The sequence below is a fragment of the Myxine glutinosa genome, chromosome 5 (genome assembly GCF_964187855.1).
Source record: "Myxine glutinosa chromosome 5, kmMyxGlut1.1, whole genome shotgun sequence".
Lineage (NCBI taxonomy): Eukaryota > Metazoa > Chordata > Myxini > Myxiniformes > Myxinidae > Myxine > Myxine glutinosa.
Window position 1 is genome coordinate 6,146,732 of NC_136265.1, and position 22,299 is coordinate 6,169,030.

Here is a 22,299-nt window from a genome sequence, read left to right on the forward strand (position 1 = left end):
TGTTATATCTACACTATACTTACCATAAGAGATGGTTTTTGTGTCTGTGTCTGTTTCTGTGTCGCCATTTTTATCGCCGAACGGATCTTCATCAAATTTTCCGAGCTTCATCAGTGAGTGCCATGGAGTATCTTCGGGACAGGAGGTTCCGAAATTAAATACCCAGCGAGGGGAGATGGGGGTGTTTTGGCCCCGGGCTGGATTTGGACATGGGGGAGCTGGGAAATAGAGCCTCAGTAGAAAATGGGATCCCCTTAGTGAATTTGGAACAGCTGCAGGGAGCGGCAGAAAAGCCCAAAGAAGGGGATGTAACCAGGAGCCGCAGTTGGGCACGCCAGGCCGGAATTTTAAAAATTAAATTCAAATTTAAATGGGATTTTAATTTGGCACAGCCTCGGAGGGAGTTGGTCCCTGGGCTGCGGAATTCGGATCAGGAGAGGTCATTGGGGTCGGCCTCGTGGGAAATTGCCCCACTTGAAAATTGGATTAGGCCGGGCAGCTGGGGAGCTGCGCTGGCGAGATTTTGGACGTAGGTTCCAACCATGGGTGTTGTGGTACGACCCAGACCCCACAGGGAGTTGAGACCTCTGGGGGTCCCAGGTGGTTACTCCTGGGCACCTGCCATGGTGCATCATGAGGACCACAAGGGGGAGGTGTTGTAGATCGCGCTTTGGTGGCGGCACCACGGACGGCCAATAAGGGCTCGATGTGGTGACCGCCCAGGCATGCACCCTGGCCGCCTCTCCCTGTTGACTCTGGGACAGCCAGTATGTGGTGACCTGCACCCAGGAATGGTTCAAGACAAAACGCTGGACTGTTCTGAAGTGGCCAGCAATGAGTCCAGATCTAAATCCCATTGAACACCTGTGGGGAGATCTGAAAACAGCAGTTGGGAGAAGGCACCCTTCAAATTTGGGAGAACTGGAGCAGTTTGCACAAGAAGAGTGGGCCAAACTGCCAGTAGAGAGGTGTAGGAAGCTCATTCATGGCTATAGGAAGTGCTTTACTGCAGTTATTTTTTTATTCATAATTATGACGTCATATGTCACGTGGTACGGACGCCATCTTGGAAAAACGTTACACCTCTATATTTCCCAAACCGCTCAATGGAAAAAATTGAAACATGGCTCATTGTCAAGTACTCACCATGGGGAATAAGATATGTTGATGGTGATGTCACCAGTGCCTTAATTATGATGTCATAATTCGACAAGTACAACGCTTGATCTGATCAGTATGAATAAAACAAAAATTCCTCTGCAACTGTTAGTCCGATGGACACGGAATTTTAAGAATATGTGCGGCTCCTCCTGTAGAATTTTTTAATGCTAATTATAACGTCATAAGTCACGTGGTACAGACACCATCTTGGAAAAAATCGAAAAAGGTTGCACCTCTATATCTCCGAAATCGCTCCATGGAAGAAATTTAAACATGGCTCATTGTCAAGTACTCCCCTTGGGGAATAATCTATCTATAATTCCAGTAATCTCTGTGTGTGTGTATGTGTGTGTGTATGTGTGTGTGTATGTGTGTGTGTCTGTGTGTTTGTCTGTGACCGCTGTTTCTCGACAACCACGGGTCCGATATACTTGAAACTTGCCAGGTATATTGCTGGGGACCTGAGGATGTGCCTTTTCAAGGTTTCATATTAATCGGAGAAGTAGTTACCGAGCTATGGCGATTTATTTACCAAACTAATCACAGAACAGGTTGCGGGGTAGGCCAGCCAATCACAGAACACGTTGTTGCGTAGGCGTGGCCGATGTGAATTCGAGGCGTAGCGGGCGCCATTTGGAGGAGCTGGGAGGACTCAGTCGTGATAGAGTGAGCCTGAGTGAGTATATCAAGACAAGAACAAGATCTAGAAGGAGGTATGTACGGTGCGATTCATATAATATATTGTTTAGTTATCGTCGATGAGGAATTTGGGGTCGGAATGGGTGATCGGCCTGGGTGACTGGGTCTCGACTAGATGCTGGGCCGCACCAAGGAACGGGCACCCACGTACGGGCACGTCCTAGTATATGTTAATGATGATTTCATCGGTGCCTTAATTATGACGTCATAAATCGACAAGTACAACACTTATCCGATCATTGGGAATTTTTTTTCTCAGCAACTATTGGCCTGATGGTCACTAAATTTTCACCATAGGAGCGCCTCCTCCTGTGGAATATTTTAATGATAATCATGACGTCATAGGTCATGTGGTACAGGTGCCATCTTGGGAAAATTGAAAAATGTTGCACCTCTATATCTACAAAACCGCTGCATGGAAAAAATTGAAACATGGCTCATTGGAAATAACTCCATATGGGGAATAGGTGTTGTTAACGATGACGTCATTGGTGCCATAATTATGACGTCATAATTTGACAGGGACAACGCTTTGTCTGATCAGTTATAAATGTATTGAGCGTGATCTATGCAACAATTATAATATTAGAGAATATAAATTTCTGATGTCATTGCTCACATGGTCTGGCAGCCATATTGGATGTTTGAAAAAAAATGTTAAAAAACAGAAAAGTTGGCTCACAACAAGTTGACTGCGCAGGGTAAGTATTCTATGAATACTATCTTGTTTTTTTACTATCTTGTTTATTTATGTTTTTTTACGTACTCGTTTACATTTTTTTTAATGGAAATTTGCATTGTGGGACGCTTTCCAACGGTTCTGTGATTTTTTCCTGTGTACCGGCTTCGATGTCCATCGGCACGCCAAATTTCAGCCTTCTACTACACCTGGAAGGTACCGAACGTCAGAGTCAGTGGTTGGAAAGAGCTTTAAAGATCAGATACTGGCAATGGTACCCAACGTTGCTGGGCAACGCAGAGTCCCTCCTCCCTCTTACCCTTCCTCCTCCTCCCACCCCCCTCCAGACTCCCACCCCACCCCCTCCATACTCCCACCCCACCCACTCTCTCCTCCCTCCGCAGTCCCCACCCACTCTCTCCTCCCTCCCCACCCCCTTCCATCCATGCCCCCACCTTTTCCCATCCCTCTAGATTCCCACTGCACCTCTTCCCTTCCTCCTCCTCCCTCCAGACTCCCATTCCTTCCCCTCCCTCCAGACTCCCACCTCTTCCCATCCCTCCTCTCACCCCACCCCCGAAAATCCTCCCATCCCACCCACTCTCTCCTCCCTCCCCACCCCCTTCCATCCATGCCCCCACCTTTTCCCCTCCCTCTAGATTCCCACTGCACCTCTTCCCTTCCTCCTCCTCCCTCCAGACTCCCATTCCTTCCCCTCCCTCCAGACTCCCACCTCTTCCCATCCCTCCCTCACCCCACCCCCGAATATCCTCCCATCCCACCCACTCTCTCTTCTCACCCCACCCCCTCCCTCCTCCCAGCCCACTCCCGTCCATCCAGACTCTCAGCCCCCCTACCAGAGAGCGGGCAGAGAGAAAGAGGTGGGAGAGAGAGAGAAATAAAAAGGGGAGAAGGAGAGAGGAGGGTGGGAGAGCTATCCTTATCCAGCTATTGAACATTCCTGCCAATATCCCTGTACCACTCTATCCCAAACATGTATACATACCTATTTACACGCATCTACCCTTTCTTCTGAGACTACCTTTCCAGGGAGACCATTCCATATATTTACTACTCTGAGTGAAAGGACTATTCTGAAACCACTAATGTATTAACTTGTTGCTCTTTGACCCTCCCGTCCTATGAAATCCCATAACCCATCCTGTATGGTTGTTAATAAACAAGTTGCACCGTTGGATTTTTTTTCAGCACTCGTTTTATTTCAGAATCTGTTCAAATACAGGACAAATGACCGAACAAACAAGTGCATTTTGCTTGTGATCCGTACAGCTTTGGGTTTGGGGACAAGAAGGTTTGGAGAGGTTCGAGTTCAGTGGCACATCCAGGGCGGAGGTCAACGAGAGAAACATCCCTTCTCTTATGGTCGGTCCACTCACTACTTTAACTTACAACGTCTCCTCGTGGTGTTGAGTTTTCTCGCTGACGACCTGTGGAACACAATCACTTGGTCACAGTGTGCACAACATCAACAACAAGGCCCCAAACATCCCGTAAAAATCCGCAAATCAAATTGTCTGTCAATCGAAGATCTGAGATAAATATTTTGGGGGTTTCTTTGCAGACAAATCGTTCAATCTCAATAATATAAAAAATCTTCATTATCTGTCAACTTCTTTCAAAACTTCATTTTACATTTTTTTTAACTCCACCTGGTCTCCATCAGATGATTATTAAATGGACCATTGGATGGAAGTTGGGCAACATTGGACGGAAGTTGGGCAACATAGGGCGAAAGTTGGGCAACATTCGGCGGAAGTTGGGCAACATTGGACGGAAGTTGGGCAACATTGGGCGGAAGTTGGGCAACATTGGACGGAAGTTGGGCAACATTGGGCGGAAGTTGGGCAACATTGGACGGAAGTTGGGCAACATTGGACGGAAGTTGGGCAACACTGGACGAAAGTTGGGCAACATTGGACGGAAGTTGGGCAACATTGGATGGAGGTTCAGCAACATTGGATGGAGGTTGGGCAACATTGGATGGAAGTTGGGCAACATTGGACATTGAGGCAACATTGGACATTGAGGCAACATTGGACATTGAGGCAACATTGGACATTGAGGCAACATTGGAAGGAAGTTGGGCAACATTGGACGGAAGTTGGGGAAACATTGGACGGAAGTTGGGCAACATTGGACGGAAGTTGGGCAACATTTGGACGAAAGTTGGGCAACATTGGACGGAAGTTGGGCAACATTGGACGGAAGTTGGGCAACATTGGACGGAAGTTGGGCAACATTGGACGGAAGGTGGGCAACATTGGATGGAGGTTCAGCAACATTGGATGGAGTTTGGGCAACATTAGATGGAAGTTGGGCAACATTGGACATTGAGGCAAAATTGGAGGGAAGTTGGGCAACATTGGATGGAAGTTCGGCAACATTGGATGGAAGTTCGGCAACATTGGACATTGGGGCAGAATTGGATGGACGTTGGCCAACATTCGATGGAAGTTGGGCAACATTGGATATTGAAGCAACATTGGATGGAAGTTGGGCAACATTGGATGGAAGTTGGGCAACATTGGATGGAAGTTCGGCAACATTGGATGGAAATTGGGCAACATTGGATATTGAAGCAACATTGGATGGAATTTAGGCAGCATTGGACATTGGGGCAGCATTGGACATTGAGGCAACAATAGATGGAATTTGGGCAGCATTGGACATTGGGGCAACATTGGACATTGAGGCAACATTGGACATTGAGGCAATAATGGATGGAATTTGGGCAACATTGGACATTGGGGCAGCATTGGACATTGAGGCAACAATAGATGGAATTTGGTCAGCATTGGACATTGGGGCAGCATTGGACATTGAGGCAACATTGAACATTGAGGCAATAATGGATGGAATTTGGGCAACATTGGACATTGGGGCAGCATTGGACATTGAGGCAACATTGGACATTGAGGCAACAATGGATGGAATTTGGGCAACATTGGACATTGGGGCAGCATTGGACATTGGGGCAACATTGGACATTGAGGCAACATTGGACATTGAGGCAATAATGGATGGAATTTGGGCAACATTGGACATTGAGGCAACATTGGATGGAATTTGTGCAGCATTGGACATTGGGGCAGCATTGGACATTGAAGCAACATTGGATGGAATTTGGGCAACATTGGACATTGAGGCAACATTGGATGGAATTTGGGCAGCATTGGACATTGAGGCAACATTGGACATTGAAGCAACATTGGATGGAATATGGGCAACATTGGACATTGGGGCAGCATTGGACATTGAGGCAACATTGGACATTGAGGCAACAATGGATGCAAGTGTCCATAGAAAACGTCTTTAGAGTATGTTTGGGTGGTTGCATGACCTTGAGTTGGTTATAATGTCGTTAAGCATATGTCATAAGGTGGTAGCCCAAAAGGTTCTCCCGGAGCGCAAAGTATATCTCCCTTCTTCTTAATAGATTATGTTCCGAAGACATAAGTTGTGACCATTCTGTTCTCGTATTTGTTCCGAGGCATCTTTAAAGGATCGCCATTGAACCCCAGACTGGTAAATTGTTTGTTGTAATATTTCCTGGTATCACTTTCAAAATCCCAACGAGGTTCTGCTTCATCACTCCACTTCCGACACTCCTCGGTTTCCAGGTTCTCTTCACATCGTTTTTCAGGTCCTAGTACTTGGTCATTTCCGTGTTATTTAGGCTAAAATCATTGGGTACTGACACCTCAATTAGCAATGTCATCCTTTATTATTATTTTTTAAATTATTTTTTATCTGAGCACCCCCTCGTGCTACGGCCTGCTGCACCGACCCGATGCGAGTGTCGAATGACATTTATGACATCATCGGTCACGTGGTCTGGCGGCCATATTGGATCAAAAATTAAAACGTTAAAAAAATGTTCTCCTCGAGAACCGCTTAACGGATCGATGCAAAACTTCATACATACGATCGATCGTCTAGCCATGGGGACTAGCGTTGGATTTTTGTCTTGTTAATCTTCACTGACTCAATTTAGCCTGAATATCCCAACAATCAATCAATAAAGCTACGGATAATGGGAATGTATGTCACATGGATAATGCGGGTGTATGGGCCATAATAGTAGCGTGTTCAGTTAACGATGGTAGTTTTGTTCAGGATGAACACGCGAGGTGAGACTATGCGCTCTACCGAGTAGATGAGGACAGGAATCTGGAATTTGGTGAGGATGCCGGTGAAGATCATCGACTCATTCCAAAAGCCCACCAAGGGACGTGTAACATCCACTCAAGATTGCTAGGGTCTTCATGTCGGTCTAAGTGACTGCATCTCAACGATAGAACTACCTGCGAAGTGACAGGTCGATGGTTTATCGTCCTGTCAGGAATCGAACCCAGTATAGGTCAAAGACAGGTGCGCTATGGTGACCTTTAAGGTTAAACTGTGGTTTAGCAACACCAGCAATGGATTACATTTACTGGACCACAAACCTCTCCATCCTTTGTCTCAATCGTCTTTATCACCACAGTCTTCTTTGCATGAACCTCAGTCTCATGGTCATCTAAGCTGGCACCTGGAAAGAGATAGATGGAGAAAAGAGATGGAGGAAACATAACCTAGGTTCTGGTTTATTTGAGAATTGTAAACATTGATTGAACAGATGAGCATTCTTTTTTGTTTGTTGCTGAATTACATGTTCCGCAGGTGATCGCATGGGAATTAGCCCCTCGATCATGATCTGGAGTTTTGTATCTCCTCTTCTTCTGCATCAAGTGGAAACAACAAGAATAATGTGGTCTGAACCAACCCCCCCAACCCCCTCCCTCCCCTCCACCTTCATCACACACAGACACAGGTGTACTCACCATGGTAATGGAGACCAGAGTAGTGTTGCATCGGAACCACAATCCTGGTGAGGAGGCAAACAGTTCAGGTGAATTACCCTTTCTCTTTTCCTTTGTCAAATTAAACAGGTGAAGAGTTTGTAGGAGATGAAGGGCATGTGCATACGTATATATATATATATATATATATATATATATATATATATATATATATATATATATATATATATATATATATATATATGTATATATATATATGTATATATATATATATATATATATATATATATATATATATATATGTATATATATATATATATATATATATATATATATATATACAGTGCCTATAAAAAGTCTACATCCCCATTGCAATTTTCACCTTTTGTTACCTTTTAACCTGGAATTAAATTACATTAAATCAGACTTTTCCATCTTTATTTACACATCGTAACCCACAACTTCCAAGTGAAAAACAAATTCTACAAATTTCAGAAAATTAATTAAAAATACAAAACTAGAATATCTTGGTTGGATAAGTGTCTACCCTGAGTTAATACTTGGTAGAAGCACCCTTGACAGCAATTACACCTGTGAGTCAGTTGGGATGGGTCTCCTCAAAATTTGCACACCTTGATTGGGCAATATTTGCCCATTCTTCTTTACAAAACTGTTCAAGTTCAGTCAAGTTACTTACATTTCGCTGTCTGCGGAGCATTGATGTTGCGTGCGAAGCGTTGATGGACAGAAATCTTCAAGTCATTGCACAGATTTTCGATTGCATTTAGGTCAGGGCTCTGACTGGGCCATTCAAGGACATTTATCTTGTTGTTCCTTAGCCGCTCCAGTGTAGCTTTGGCTGTGTGCTGCGGGTCGATGTTATGCTGAAAGATGAACTTCCGTCCCAATTTCAGCTTTCTTGCAGAGGGCAGCAGGTTTACTCTAGGATATTTCTATACTTTGCTCCATCCATTTTCCCTTTAATCCTGGCAAGTGCCCCAGTCCCTGCTGATGAGAAACATCCCCATAACATGATGCTGCCACCATCATGCTTTACAATAGGGATGGTGTTCTTTGGGTGATGTGATGTGCTGTGTTGGGTTTGCACCAAATGTAACGTTTAGCATTTAGGCCAAAAAGTTCCATCTTTGTTTGTCCGACCACAAAACTTTTTTGCCACATGGCTTCAGAATCTCCGTAGTGGTTTTTGCATACCTCAAACGGGACTCAAGGTGGGATTTCTTGAGTAACGACTTCCTTCTTGCTATCCTACTGTGGAGGCCAGACTTGTGGAGTGCTTGGGATATTGTTGTCACATGCACACAGTGACCAGTCTTTTCCATAAAGGCCTGTAGCTCTTTCAAAGTTGCAATTGGCCTCTTGGTGGCCTCTCTTGTCAGTCTCATCCTTGCTTAGTCATCCAGTTTGGAGGAATGGCCTGGTTTAGGCAGGGTCTTGGAGGTACCATACACCTTCCACTTCTTAATAATTGTCTTCACTGTGCTCCTAGGGATATTGGAGGTCTTTGAAATATGTTTATACCCATCCCCTGATCTGTGCCTTTCCACAACTTTATCCCAGAGATCTTGTGAAAGCTCCTTGGTGCTTATGGTTGAGTCTTTGCTGTGAAATGCATGACCCAGCAGAGGAAATCAACAGGAACAGCTGATTTTATTCTGAAATAATCAGAATCACTACAATTTAACACAGGTAGAGGCCAATTAACTTGGTATGTGATTTTGAAGGTAATTGGTTACACCTGATCTAATTTACAATTGCTATTTTAAGGGGGGGGGGGGGGTGGGGGGGGGGTGGACACTTATCCAACCGAGATATTCTAGTTTTGTATTTTTTTTTTATTAATTCTCTGAAATTTGTAGAATTTGTTTTTCACTCGGAAGTTGTGGGTTTATATGATGAGTAAATAAAGATGGAAAAAGTCTGATTTAATGCATTTTAATTTCAGGCTACAAGAAACAAAAGGTGAAAACTTTGAAATGGGGTGTAGACTTTCGATAGGCACTGTATATGTATGTATGTGTATGTATGTATGTACGTATGTATATATGTATGTATATATATATATATATATATATATATATATATATATATATATATATATATATATATATATATATATATATTGTTACGGATCTCAGAGACGGCACTCCCCTTAGCAAAGGGGGGGGGGGGGGGTTAATCCCCTTGGCCTGTTAAGCTGGCCGTCTCTAGTCCTGGTACTTATAACGCTCTTTTGCGGGGTGAAATTGGTCAGGATTATTGGTCAAGGTGTTCTCCCAAATACCTTTACCAATCCCTCCGCAAAACAGGGAGACAAGTACCGCTCAAACCACGGACAAGATGGTATTTGCCGAGCGGTTTAGCAATCCACAGCTCGAGCCATTAACAACGAACTAACCCGACTCCGAGCGTTTGGCCAAAATCGCGCCACAGGTATTCAATCAGGGAAAACACTAAAGCGACCGGATGAGAAGAAAACCCAAAGAATAAGAAGGAACAGGTGTAATTTATTAATTATGTACAAAACCAAAGACCTAAAGAAGAAACAAAAGTAATATACAGAAGAAGAAGAAGACACAGGGCAGCCTTAAGCAGTCTTATATTATTCCCCAAGACAACAAACAGACTCACACGACAGGGAATGGCAGGCAGGAATGACTGGAAGAAGGAGAAGGGTCCAGGTGGGACAGCAGGGCTGGAAGATTCGGACAGAGGCACAGCAAGGAGGTCTGCTCCAGGTCCACGCTCCGGGCTGGAAGTGAACAGCCAGCGGCAGTTTCACGTATTCGTTCACGCGGTAGGGCTTTACGAAGCAGCTTGTCAAAGGGGCTCCGTGCAGCTTCGTCTCTCTCTCTCAGCCAGACCTCACCACGCGCCGTCTCCAACCCAAGTCGATTCTCGTTTGTCTCCGTAAAAAGGCTTCGCGCTCGCGCTTATATTAAGCGTGTTGGAATCAATGCGTGCTTCATAGAGCCATGCCCGCGATGGTACCTCGCCAGCCCTGGTTGGTCGGTAAGGGCTTGCTGACTCCACCTCCGATGACGAGTCGACGTGCCACACCTTGTTCTGGCGGCTCTGCCCCCTCCTTCCTCGGCTTGACCGCATGGCTAATGGCGGTTTGGGGCCAACAACCGCATCAAGGCAAGGAGCAGCGAATGCTGCTCAACCGTTACTTTGCGGAGACGCGGGTGAGGCGATTGGGGAAATTGAAAGGGGCCTATCTTATTTGATGAATGCAACGCAGATTCAACTATTGGGAACAGATCCTTAACTGAAACACATAATAATGAAAAAACTATGGAGAGGTCCTATGGTTCGCTACGTGTTGTACATGGACTAACTAGGGTGCGATCTTTAACAAGCCAATTGATGGGGATATTTACAGGGGAACATTTATAAGGAAAATATTTACTAAAATTTACTAGTGAAGGTTCTAAAAACCATAACAATATATATATATATATATATATACATATACATATTGTTGCGGTTTTGTGTTTTTATAATAAAGGTTAATTTCCCCTCCTAGTTTAGTTACACTACAACACATAGCCTCGTTTAAAGCTCAGTTATTTCATAGTAAATGTAAGCGTAGACCTTTCCTGTGTGTAGTTTTGCGTTGAGTAGAATAATGGGAATTAGTTCCTTTACGATGCCTCCATGCTTTTGGTTTTGGCGCGAAATACCACGAGGCAGGCCAGAACAAGTCGATCAAGGCGAAGGAAGGCGGGGCAGGAGGAGTGGGATTGACCGGTAAGCACGAGCCGCCAATCAGGGCTCGAGGGGAGTGACTTACCACTGCGGCAAAAGGCGGGGCTTGGAACATTCGATACGGGCTAGGGCGGGGCCAATATAACCCTGTGCCCGGAGCCCCCACCTCAGTTATGAGAGTCGGTTCGGAGCGCCATGTTATGAGAAGGTAGGCGGATGAGTTAGGAGGCAAGCCCATGCGAAAGTGAAAGCGCTGTGTTCAGTTATGAGAGGGAAAGCGCTGTGTTGAGCTGGAGTCAGATCCTCCATTGCGTTACGAGAGTGAAAGCGCTGAGTTACGAGTTATGAGTTCGGAGCGCTCAGTTTGACGGCAGTTGTATTAATCGCGCTGTAAAAGACAGCTGTACCGGGCCAGAGATGCGTATATTTCCTCCTGCCTGCTTTGTCGAGATACGCGCCGCGAGGATTCTCCCGCCTGCCTTCGCCGGGACGCGTGCTGTGACCGCCAGAGGGCCACGCCGGGTGAGCTGTTCCTGGACGACCAAAGCCGGCGCGTTCAGCGCATGAACATTTTTTCCTTCATCCCCCTGTGAGTGTGAGTGGGCCCATTGTCCGGGCAGATAAGTAAGCCTGCTTAAGACTGCCCTGTGTCTCTCTTCTTCTGCCAGTGTACATTGTGTAAATAATAATTAAACCTGTTCTTCCTTTGATTCGACCGTTTCGTCCCTTCCATCATTGACTTAGCGTGGTAAGAATTATATCGCTCTGATCGGGTTCCAATAGCAAGGTAACAGCACGGACCACGTGGTACGCCATCCGCTCGGGTGTACTCAATTATGCGTGGTTCGTGCGAGACTCGATCCCAGCTTCCGCGGTGGCGTGGGTACTTAGGTACGTGCGAAAATTGTCCCGAGACCCTTTCCTGCGTCTGACCGGAAGTGGCGACTCAGTCTCGCAGTTCGAAGACCCAAGGAGAAAAAGGGGCTTAATCTCCCCTTGGTAAGGGAACGGGCTTCGCCAAAACCGTAACAATATAATATGTTTTTTTATGGCCCTGTAGCGACCCATGGGTCCCCCAAGCGAGACCTGCATCAGAATCTCCTTGCTCCAGCCGGTGACGTCACCGGCGGGGAACCACGGCGCCAGAGTGGCTGGTCACGTGACCGCCAAAGCGTGCCGCGCATGCGGGTATAATCAGCTACACCTGTTGATCACGTGACCACCGAAGCACGCCTCGCCTGAGAGGCGTGGCTTTCGGTTTCGGTTTCAGTTTCTGGTTGTGCTTTATAAGGCAGCCCGATAAACGGGCTTTTCAGAGTTTCAGTGTTCCCGAGTTGGTTTTGAGAATAAACATCTTCTCGGAAGAGTTTGTGTCTTGCCCGTCATTTTGTCCATCTCATGCTGGAGCCCGTGCTCCTTCACTGGTGACCCCGACGTGATGCCACGCAGGGCGAACTGGGAGTCCGCCTGCGCGAACCAGATGGCGGCATGTGCTTCCCAGAAGGTGGGCAGCTTGAGGGACACTGCGGTGTCCATCGCGTGTTGCAAATTCGGGGTCACCAGTGAAGGAGCATGGGCTCCAGCATGAGACGGACAAAATGACGGGCAAGACACAAACTCTTCCGAGAAGATGTTTATTCTCAAAACCAACTCGGGAACCAACTCAGGAACAAAATCAAAACCAACAAGACCTCGGGGGAGGCTGCCGAGGCCTGGATCAGCCCCTCGGTTGGCCCACCCGCTTTTCGCGTGCACCGCTCGAGCCTTCTCGGCACTGCACCCGCGAACTGCAACCTCGGGAGGCCCGCGAGGAACCTCGGCAGCCTCCCCCGAGGACTTGCCCAGCCCCTCGGCCACCCCCCGTCCACTGCATCCCCCGAGGCCTTGACCAGCCCCGCATCCTCGGGAGGCCCGCGAGGAACCTCGGCAGCCTCCCCCGAGGCCTTGACCAGCCCCTCGGTTGGCTCACCCACTTTTCGCGTGCACCGCTCGAGCCTTCTTGGCACTGCACCCGCGAACTGCAACCTCGGGAGGCCCGCGAGGAACCTCGGCAGCCTCCCCCGAGGACTTGCCCGGCCCCTCGGCCGCCCCCCGTCCTGCACCCCCCGTCCGACCACCCGCCACCACACTGGACCCCCCCCTGCCTGCACCCCCCGTCCGACCACCCGCCACCACACCCGCCCCCCCCCCCCCGCGACTGGCCAGGGGTCGTTTCGGTCGGGTCATCCGGACCCCCCTCAGGTTGACCTTCCTGGATCAAGTCCATTCTGGGGGGGCGTGTGTAGTGACCCATGGGTCCCCCAAGCGAGACCTGCATCAGAATCTCCTTGTTCCAGCCGGTGACGTCACCGGCGGGGAACCACGGCGCCAGAGTGGCTGGTCACGTGACCACCAAAGCGTGCCGCGCGTGCGGGTATAATCAGCTACACCTGTTGATCACGTGACCACCGAAGCACGCCTCGCCTGAGAGGCGTGGCTTTCGCTTTCGGTTTCTGGTTGTGGTTGTGCTTTATAAGGCAGCCCGATAAACGGGCTTTTCAGAGTTTCATTGTTCCCGAGTTGGTTTTGAGAATAAACATCTTCTCGGAAGAGTTTGTGTCTTGCCCGTCATTTTGTCCGTCTCATGCTGGAGCCCGTGCTCCTTCAGCCCAGTAATTTTTTCTGTATGTACGAGTGTGTAGGTTTTAAAATCATAGAAAATTAACCGCTCGGCCAATATCCACCAAATTTTGCAGACGTGCTGGGGGTACGCAGGTTCAGGTTCAGGTCGCAAGCTTAACCCCTCGCACCTCCGCAAAGCAATTGTCTGTATGTATGTGTGTTTATACATCTCAAAAATCAAGAAACTGACCGACCTGAAACAAAGAAATGAGGCTATTTGACCCATCATTTCCGTTGTGCACTCTTGGGTAATTTTTTGCTGCAGCTTTAAAACATCAATGTTCTTGATGGTTTTTACTAAAGTATAAATAACCCGATCCTGATTGGGTGACCTCGCTTGTCGACCAATAGAAACAAGTTAGACAATGATGCTGAAGCCCTTGTCAGTTTTCCAATTGGACCGACGGTAATGCACACCAAACCACTGACCGTGTCTCCTCTCCCTCGAGGAGCTTGCGGTACGTCGCGATCTCCACGTCCAGCGCCAGTTTCACGTTGAGCAACTCCTGGTAGTGGCGAAGTTGCCGTGACATTTCGTCCTTGATTCGGGACAGCTCGGCCTGCAGGTGGGCCACCATGTCGTCTCTCTCGGTCAGCTCGGCGTTATGCCTTTCCTCTTGGTTGCGAAGTTGCTTCTGCAGACCTTCGTTCTGCTCACGCATCCATGAGGGTCAAGTTAAGCAGAGGTCAAGCACAAAGCGACACCCTCATGGTTACGGACCCTCGGTCAAGGTCATCGGAAACAAAGATACATGTGATTTTGTGTGTCATGTAGAACGTGTACAGGTGTTGCAGCCATCTGCTATGTGTTACTCATTCCGTATCCTCATGTCCTGTGTGCTCATGAGTAAATGTGTACAATGGTGTCCGCTCCTTCCTCCATAAGGACGCCATGTTAATGATGGGCTTGTCCAGTCTTTTTACTCACAGCTCCTCTCAGTGACTCGGCGTCCAGGCCAGACGTTTGTATCTGATGTCTCAGCTCCATGACCTCTTGGCGAGATTGCTTGAGAGCGTCACTGTGCTTGGTCGCCGCTTCCGACAGGTCTGTAAACTTAGGGATGTGGAGAGAAGAGGTCTCATGACATTGTCTAAGCTCAAATCAATAAGCATTCTTGTTGTTTCTACTATAAATGGATGAGTTGTCTGTGTGTGTGTGTCATACTTTTTGTGTCTATTCATTACGTAGTCTATTAATTAATTACGTACTATTGAAATGTAGCTTTTAACGCTTTAGACTGACCCGAAGATCCCGAAGACCCAAAAGTCCTTGAGGACCCAAAAGACCCAAATTATCCAAAAGACCCAGATGACCCAAACATCACTGAGGACCTAAAAGACAGCTGACCAAAAAGTCCCTGAGGAACCATTAGGCCAAGAGGACCCAAAAAATCCCAAAGACCCAAAAGTCCCCAACAACACAAAAGACTCCAGTGACCAAAAGACCCAAACAGCCCCCAATGACCCAAAAGACTATGAGGACCCAAAAGTCCCTGATGACCCAAAACACCCAAATGACCCAAAAGTCCCTGAGAACCCAAAAGACCCAGATGACCAAAACATCCCTGAGGACCCAAAAGACCCACAGGACTCAAAGGCCCCGAGGACCCAAAAGACTCAGATGACCAAAAAGTCCCTGAGGAACCAAAAGGCCAAGAGGACCCAAAAAATCCCAAAGACCCAAAAGTCCCGAACAACACAAAAGACCCCATTGACCCAAAATACCCAAAAGACTACGAGGACCCAAAATAATCCCCGAGTCCAGCAGGCAGGTATACTATGTACAAGGTGGTGAAGATCAATGAAAATTTGGTCCATTGGACCAACGGGCCCCCTAGTTTTAAAAACGACTGATGACCCTCTTCTATCGATAACCCTGAACTATATTTGATAACTGATTATTGCTTCATGAAAGTTTTCAAATGCTACGATTGAGTGGTGCCGACCGCACTCTGCAGAGCATTACCTTCATCTTGTACCACTCCTCAGCCTCATGCATGTTGCGGGTGGCGAGCCCTTCAAACTGGGTGCGGACCTCCCTCAGGGCTGCGGCCAGGTCGGCACCTGCCGCCTCGGGCTGTGCTTCCAGCGCCAGCATCGGTTCGTGGGTCAGGCTTCGCATCTCCCCCAACTCCTGGAGGAAAGAAACGAGAAGTTGTGCGATCATCTACATTGAGCTGGTGGCCATCATGGGTCACGAATGAAATGATGGAAGAGGGTTGTAGTTTGGGGTCATGTTTAGTTGTGGTAAGAGGTATGGCAGATGTCAAGGTGGAATGATGTGGGTAGCTCATGGTGTTCAGTGAACAATATTTTTATCACGACAAATGTGGATTCCATTTTCCCCACACACTAACAAATAATGTCCAAATAAAAACTTGGTCACGTGCACATACCCAACTCCATCCATGGTAAATGTCTAACTCCATCCACTGGAGATTATATTTTTTGTCTCCAGGATCTAAGACTCTTGGAGGAGCTGCAACACAAATCACACATAGACATGCAGACAAGTACATGGGACAACAGTGTACTGGACTCCAGACAAACAGCCAGTAAGCTTGGGCCAGGGCACTTTGGTTACTGGTGACGTCACTTCTCTCTCTTTCCGCACTCAGCAGAGCAATTGAGGGGGGATCTCTTCCTCCTCGTTGATGCTGTCTCCAGGGGGTTTGGCCGTGCTCTATCCTCTAAATGCTGAGCATCCATCAAGGAAGCCGCACGTGCTCTATCCCCTAAATGCTGAGCATCAACCAAGGAAGCAGCACGTCCTCTATCCTCTAAATGCTGTGCATCCATCAAGGAAGCCGCACGTCCTCTATCCTCTAAATGCTGAGCATCCATCAAGGAAGCAGCATGTCCTCTATCCTCTAAATGCTGAGCATCCATCAAGGAAGCAGCACGTGCTCTATCCCCTAAATGCTGAGCATCAACCAAGGAAGCAGCACGTGCTCTATCCTCTAAATGCTGAGAATCAGTCAAGGAAGCAGCACGTGCTCTATCCTCTAAATGCTGAACATCCAACAAGGAAGCAGCACGTGCTCTATCCTCTACATGCTGAGAATCAATCAAGGAAGCAGCACGTGCTCTATCCTCTAAATGCTGAGAATCAATCAAGGGAGCAGCACGTGCTCTATCCTCTAAATGCTGAGAATCAATCAAGGAAGCAGCACGTCCTCTATCCTCTAAATGTTGAGAATCAATCAAGGAAGCAGCACGTGCTCTATCCCCTAAATGCTGAGCATCAACCAAGGAAGCAGCACGTCCTCTGTCCTCTAAATGCTGAGCATCCATCAAGGAAGCAGCACGTCCTCTATCCTCTAAATGCTGAGAATCAATCAAGGGAGCAGCACGTGCTCTATCCTCTAAATGCTGAACATCAATCAGGAGCAACACGTGCTCTATCCCCAAAATGCTGAGAATCAACCAAGGAAGCAGCACGTCCTCTATCCTCGATATGCTGAGAATCAATCAAGGAAGCAACACGTGCTCTATCCTCTAAATGCTGAGAATCAATCAAGCGAGCAGCATGTGCTCTATCCTCTAAATGCTGAGAATCAATCAAGGAAGCAGCACGTGCTCTATCCTCTAAATGCTGAACATCCATCAAGGAAGCAGCACGTGCTCTATCCTCTAAATGCTGAGAATCAATCAAGGACGCAGCACGTGCTCTATCCTCTAAATGCTGAGCATCCATCAAGGACGCAACTCGTACTCTATCCTCTAAATGCTGAGCATCCATCAAGGAAGCAGCACGCGCTCTATCCTCTAAATGCTGAACATCCATCAAGGAAGCAGCACGTGCTCTATCCTCTAAATGCTGAGAATCAATCAAGGAAGCAGCACGTGCTCTATCCTCGAAATGCTGAGCATCCATCAAGGACGCAACACGTACTCTATCCTCTAAATGCTGAGCATCCATCAAGGAAGCAGCACGTGCTCTATCCTCTAAATGCTGAACATCCATCAAGGAAGCAGCACGTGCTCTATCCTCTAAATGCTGAGAATCAATCAAGGAAGCAGCACATGCTCTATCCTCTAAATGCTGAGCATCCATCAAGAGAGCAGCACGTGCTCTATCCCCGAAATGCTGAGCATCAACCAAGGAAGCAGCATGTCCTCTGTCCTCTAAATGCTGAGAATCAATCAAGGGAGTAGCACGTGCTCTATCCTCTAAATGCTGAGAATCAATCAAGGACGCAGCACGTCCTCTATCCTCTAAATGCTGAGCATCCATCAAGGAAGCAGCACGTGCTCTATCCCCAAAATGCTGAGCATCCATCAAGGGAGTAGCACGTGCTCTATCCCCAAAATGCTGAGCATCCATCAAGGAAGCAGCACGTGCTCTGTCCCCAAAATGCTGAGCATCCATCAAGGGAGCTGCACATGCTCTATCCTCTAAATGCTGAGCATCCATCAAGGACGCAACACGTACCATTGTTAAAGGGGGACTCAGATGGAGTTTGAACCACAGATCTCACAGACTCAGATGGGGTTTGAACCACAGATCTCAGATTCAGATGGGGATTGAACCACAGATCTCACAGACTCAGATGGGGTTTGAACCACAGATCTCACAGACTCAGATGGGTTTGAACCACAGATCTCACAGACTCAGATGGGGTTTGAACCACAGATCTCACTGACTCAGATGGGGTTTGAACCACAGATCTCACAGACTCAGATGGGGTTTGGACCACAGATCTCAGACTCAGATGGGGTTTGAACCACAGATCTCACAGACTCAGATGGGGTTTGAACCACAGATCTCACTGACTCAGATGGGGTTTGAACCACAGATCTCACAGACTCAGATGGGGTTTGGACCACAGATCTCAGACTCAGATGGGGTTTGAACCACAGATCTCACAGACTCAGATGGGGTTTGAACCACAGATCTCACAGACTCCGATGGGGTTTGAACCACAGATCTCACAGACTAAGATGGGGTTTGAACCACAGATCTCACAGACTCCGACGGGGTTTGAACCACATATCTCACAGACTCAGATGGGGTTTGAACCATAGATCTCACAGCCACAGACAGGGTTTGAACCACAGATCTCAAAGACTCAGATGGGGTTTGAACCACAGATCTCACAGACTCAGATGAGGGTTTGAACCACAGACTCCGATGGGGTTTGAACCACAGATCTCACAGACTCCGATGGGGTTTGAACCACAGATCTCACAGACTCCGATGGGGGTTTGAACCACAGATCTCACAGACTCAGATGGGGTTTGAACCACAGATCTCATAGACTCCGATGGGGTTTGAACCACAGATCTCACAGACACAGATGGGGTTTGAACCACAGATCTCACAGACTCAGATGGGGTTTGAACCACAGATCTCACAGACTCAGATGGGGCTTGAACCACAGCTCTCACAGACTCAGATGGGGTTTGAACCACAGATCTCACAGACTCAGATGGGGTTTGAACCACAGATCTCACAGACACAGACAGGGTTTGAACCACAGATCTCACAGACTCAGATGGGGTTTGAACCATAGATCTCACAGACTCAGATGGGGTTTGAACCACAGATCTCACAGACACATATGGGGTTTGAACCACAGATCTCACAGACTCCGATGGGGTTTGAACCACAGATCTCACAGACTCAGATGGGGGTTGAACCATAGATCTCACAGACTCAGATGGGGTTTGAACCATAGATCTCACAGACACAGATGGGGTTTGAACCACAGATCTCACAGACTCAGATGGAGTTTGAACCATAGATCTCACAGACACAGATGGGGGTTGAACCACAGATCTCACAGACTCCGATGGGGTTTGAACCACAGATCTCACAGACTCCGATGGGGTTTGAACCACAGATCTCACAGACTCAGATGGGGTTTGAACCACAGATCTCACAGACTCAGATGGGGTTTGAACCACAGATCTCACAGACTCAGATGGGGTTTGAACCACAGATCTCACAGACTCAGATGTGGTTTGAACCATAGATCTCACAGACTCAGATGGGGTTTGAACCACAGATCTCATAGACTCAGATGGGGTTTGAACCACAGATCTCACAGACTCAGATGGGGTTTGAACCACAGATCTCACAGACTCAGATGGGGTTTGAACCACAGATCTCACAGACACAGACAGGGTCTGAACCGTAGATCTCACAGACACAGACAGGGTTTGAACCACAGATCTCACAGACACAGACAGGGTTTTTACCACAGATCTCACAGACACAGACAGGGTTTGAACCACAGATCTCACAGACACAGACAGGGTTTTGACCACAGATCTCACAGACACAGACAGGGTTTGAACCACAGATCTTACAGACACAGATGGGGTTTTGACCACAGATCTCACAGACACAGACGGGGTTTGAACCACAGATCTCACAGACATAGACAGGGTTTGAACCACAGATCTCACAGACAGACAGGGTTTGAACCACAGATCTCACAGACACAGACGGGGTTTTGACCACAGATCGCCCACTCAGAGGAAACTCTCCACCATTACACCACCGCGTCTGGTAACTTGACCCTTCATACATGTCGAACAACCTTAGGCCATGTAGTTATTATTCTACAGTGAGGTAAGCTTATGGGATACTCTTAGAGTACCTTTTTCATATAAGCACATGACGAATAAGAACGTTAGGAGACATTGTTACCTCCGCCACCAATCACCATCAGGTGTATGGAGGTTATGTTTTCACCCCTGTCTGTCAGTTTGTTTGTTTGTCTGTGAACAAGATATCTCAAAAAGTTGTTCACTGATTCGGACGAAATTTGGTGGACAGGTTGGGTATGTGACAATGACGAATTGATTCGATTTGGGTGAAGATCTGAATCCGTATCCGGATCAGAGAATTTTTTAAGTGATTGTTCATTCACCATTGAGTGATTGGGCCAAAAACGATAGGGAGAACGACATCTCAAAACTTGGTGGATGAGTTGCGTAAGTGACAAGAAGAAGCCGTTTTGCTTTTGGTTCAGGTCCAGATCCAGATCGGGTCTGTCAGTGAGATACTAAACGTAAACACCTGAGCCTGGTGGAGGTATGCTCTCTACTGAGTGCCCTTCTTGTAGCTGAATTTTAGCTGAATTCAAAGGACATTTTTAGACTATGAACAAATTAACAGGGAATTTGAACCTGAGATCCATCACCATGAGCCACGTGCTCCGACGGGAACACCAATTACAGGTCGAGCTCGTTTACATCTTCCTGATACAGTAAATAAATTAATTTCCTTCTTTCTAAAATATTCAATCTTATTGAAATACTAGCAGAGGAACGAGGGGACAGGGGGGGGGAGGAGGATTTACCAGGGGCAGGGGGGTAGAAGAGTTGTCGAGTTGTCGAGGTGATGGTGGGGGGGGGGGGCGTAGGAAAGTTGGGGGGCTGGGAGTAGGAGAGTTGGGGGCAGGGGATAGGAGAGCTGGAAGGCTGGGGGGTAGAAGAGTTGGAGGGCTGGAGGCAGAAGGGGGAGGGGGTAGGAGAGTTGGAGGGCTAGGGGGAGGGGGGTGGGAGTAGGATGGTTGCTGGGGAGGGGGGGGCACGAGAATCACCAGAGTGTGGGTGGGATAGCGGCTGGGCTGGAGTGGGGGTTGGGGTGGGGGGGGGGGGGGGAGAGGAAGCGAGGAGCGGTAAGACAAGACCAACAACCATTGAACCCTATACTCCACAATTCCCCAACCCCCCTCCCCCACCCTCTCCAACACCCACAACCATCAATGCCTTGCCCCTGTTGGGTTGGCCGGAGGCTGGTAAATCCCCGGCTCATGTCCTTGGGCATGTACCCCTCAAACCAGCTAGGGCATGTACCCCTCAAACCAGCTAGGGCATGTACCCCTCAAACCAGCTAGGGCATGTACCCCTCAAACCAGCTAGGGCATGTACCCCTCAAACCAGCTAGGGCAGGTACCCCTCAAACAGCTAGGGCATGTACCCCTCAACCCAGCTAGGGCATGTACCCCTCAACCCAGCTAGGGCATGTACCACTCAAACCAGCTAGGGCAGGTACCCCTCAAACCAGCTAGGGCATGTACCCCTCAAACCAGCTAGGGCAGGTACCCCTCAAACCAGCTAGGGCATGTACCCCTCAAACCAGCTAGGGCAGGTACCCCTCAAACCAGCTAGGGCATGTACCCCTCAAACCAGCTAGGGCATGTACCCCTCAAACCAGCTAGGGCATGTACCACTCAAACCAGCTAGGGCATGTACCCCTCAACCCAGCTAGGGCATGTACCCCTCAAACCAGCTAGGGCATGTACCCCTCAAACCAGCTAGGGCATGTACCACTCAAACCAGCTAGGGCATGTACCCCTCAAACCAGCTAGGGCATGTACCCCTCAACCCAGCTAGGGCATGTACCACTCAAACCAGCTAGGGCATGTACCCCTCAAACCAGCTAGGGCATGTACCCCTCAAACCAGCTAGGGCATGTACCCCTCAAACCAGCTCGGGCATGTACCCCTCAAACCAGCTAGGGCATGTACCCCTCAAACCAGCTAGGGCATGTACCACTCAAACCAGCTAGGGCAGGTACCCCTCAAA

The 22,299-nt window shown here is 48.0% G+C and overlaps 1 protein-coding gene across 1 annotated transcript in view; it reads right to left on the reverse strand.

Annotated features, from left to right (window-relative positions):
* Nucleotides 1-3,737: 3,737 nt before the first annotated feature.
* Nucleotides 3,738-22,299, reverse strand: part of LOC137428009 (desmin) — an 81,173-nt gene continuing 62,611 nt past the window's right edge. The window contains exons 5-10 of the mRNA XM_068117902.2: nt 15,722-15,889; nt 14,684-14,809; nt 14,185-14,405; nt 7,384-7,427; nt 7,009-7,091; nt 3,738-3,987 (exon numbers count right to left, since the gene is read on the reverse strand). Coding sequence (XP_067974003.2) covers nt 3,946-3,987; nt 7,009-7,091; nt 7,384-7,427; nt 14,185-14,405; nt 14,684-14,809; nt 15,722-15,889 — 684 coding nt within the window. The 3' untranslated portion in view covers nt 3,738-3,945. The remainder of the gene's footprint in view (nt 3,988-7,008; nt 7,092-7,383; nt 7,428-14,184; nt 14,406-14,683; nt 14,810-15,721; nt 15,890-22,299) is intronic.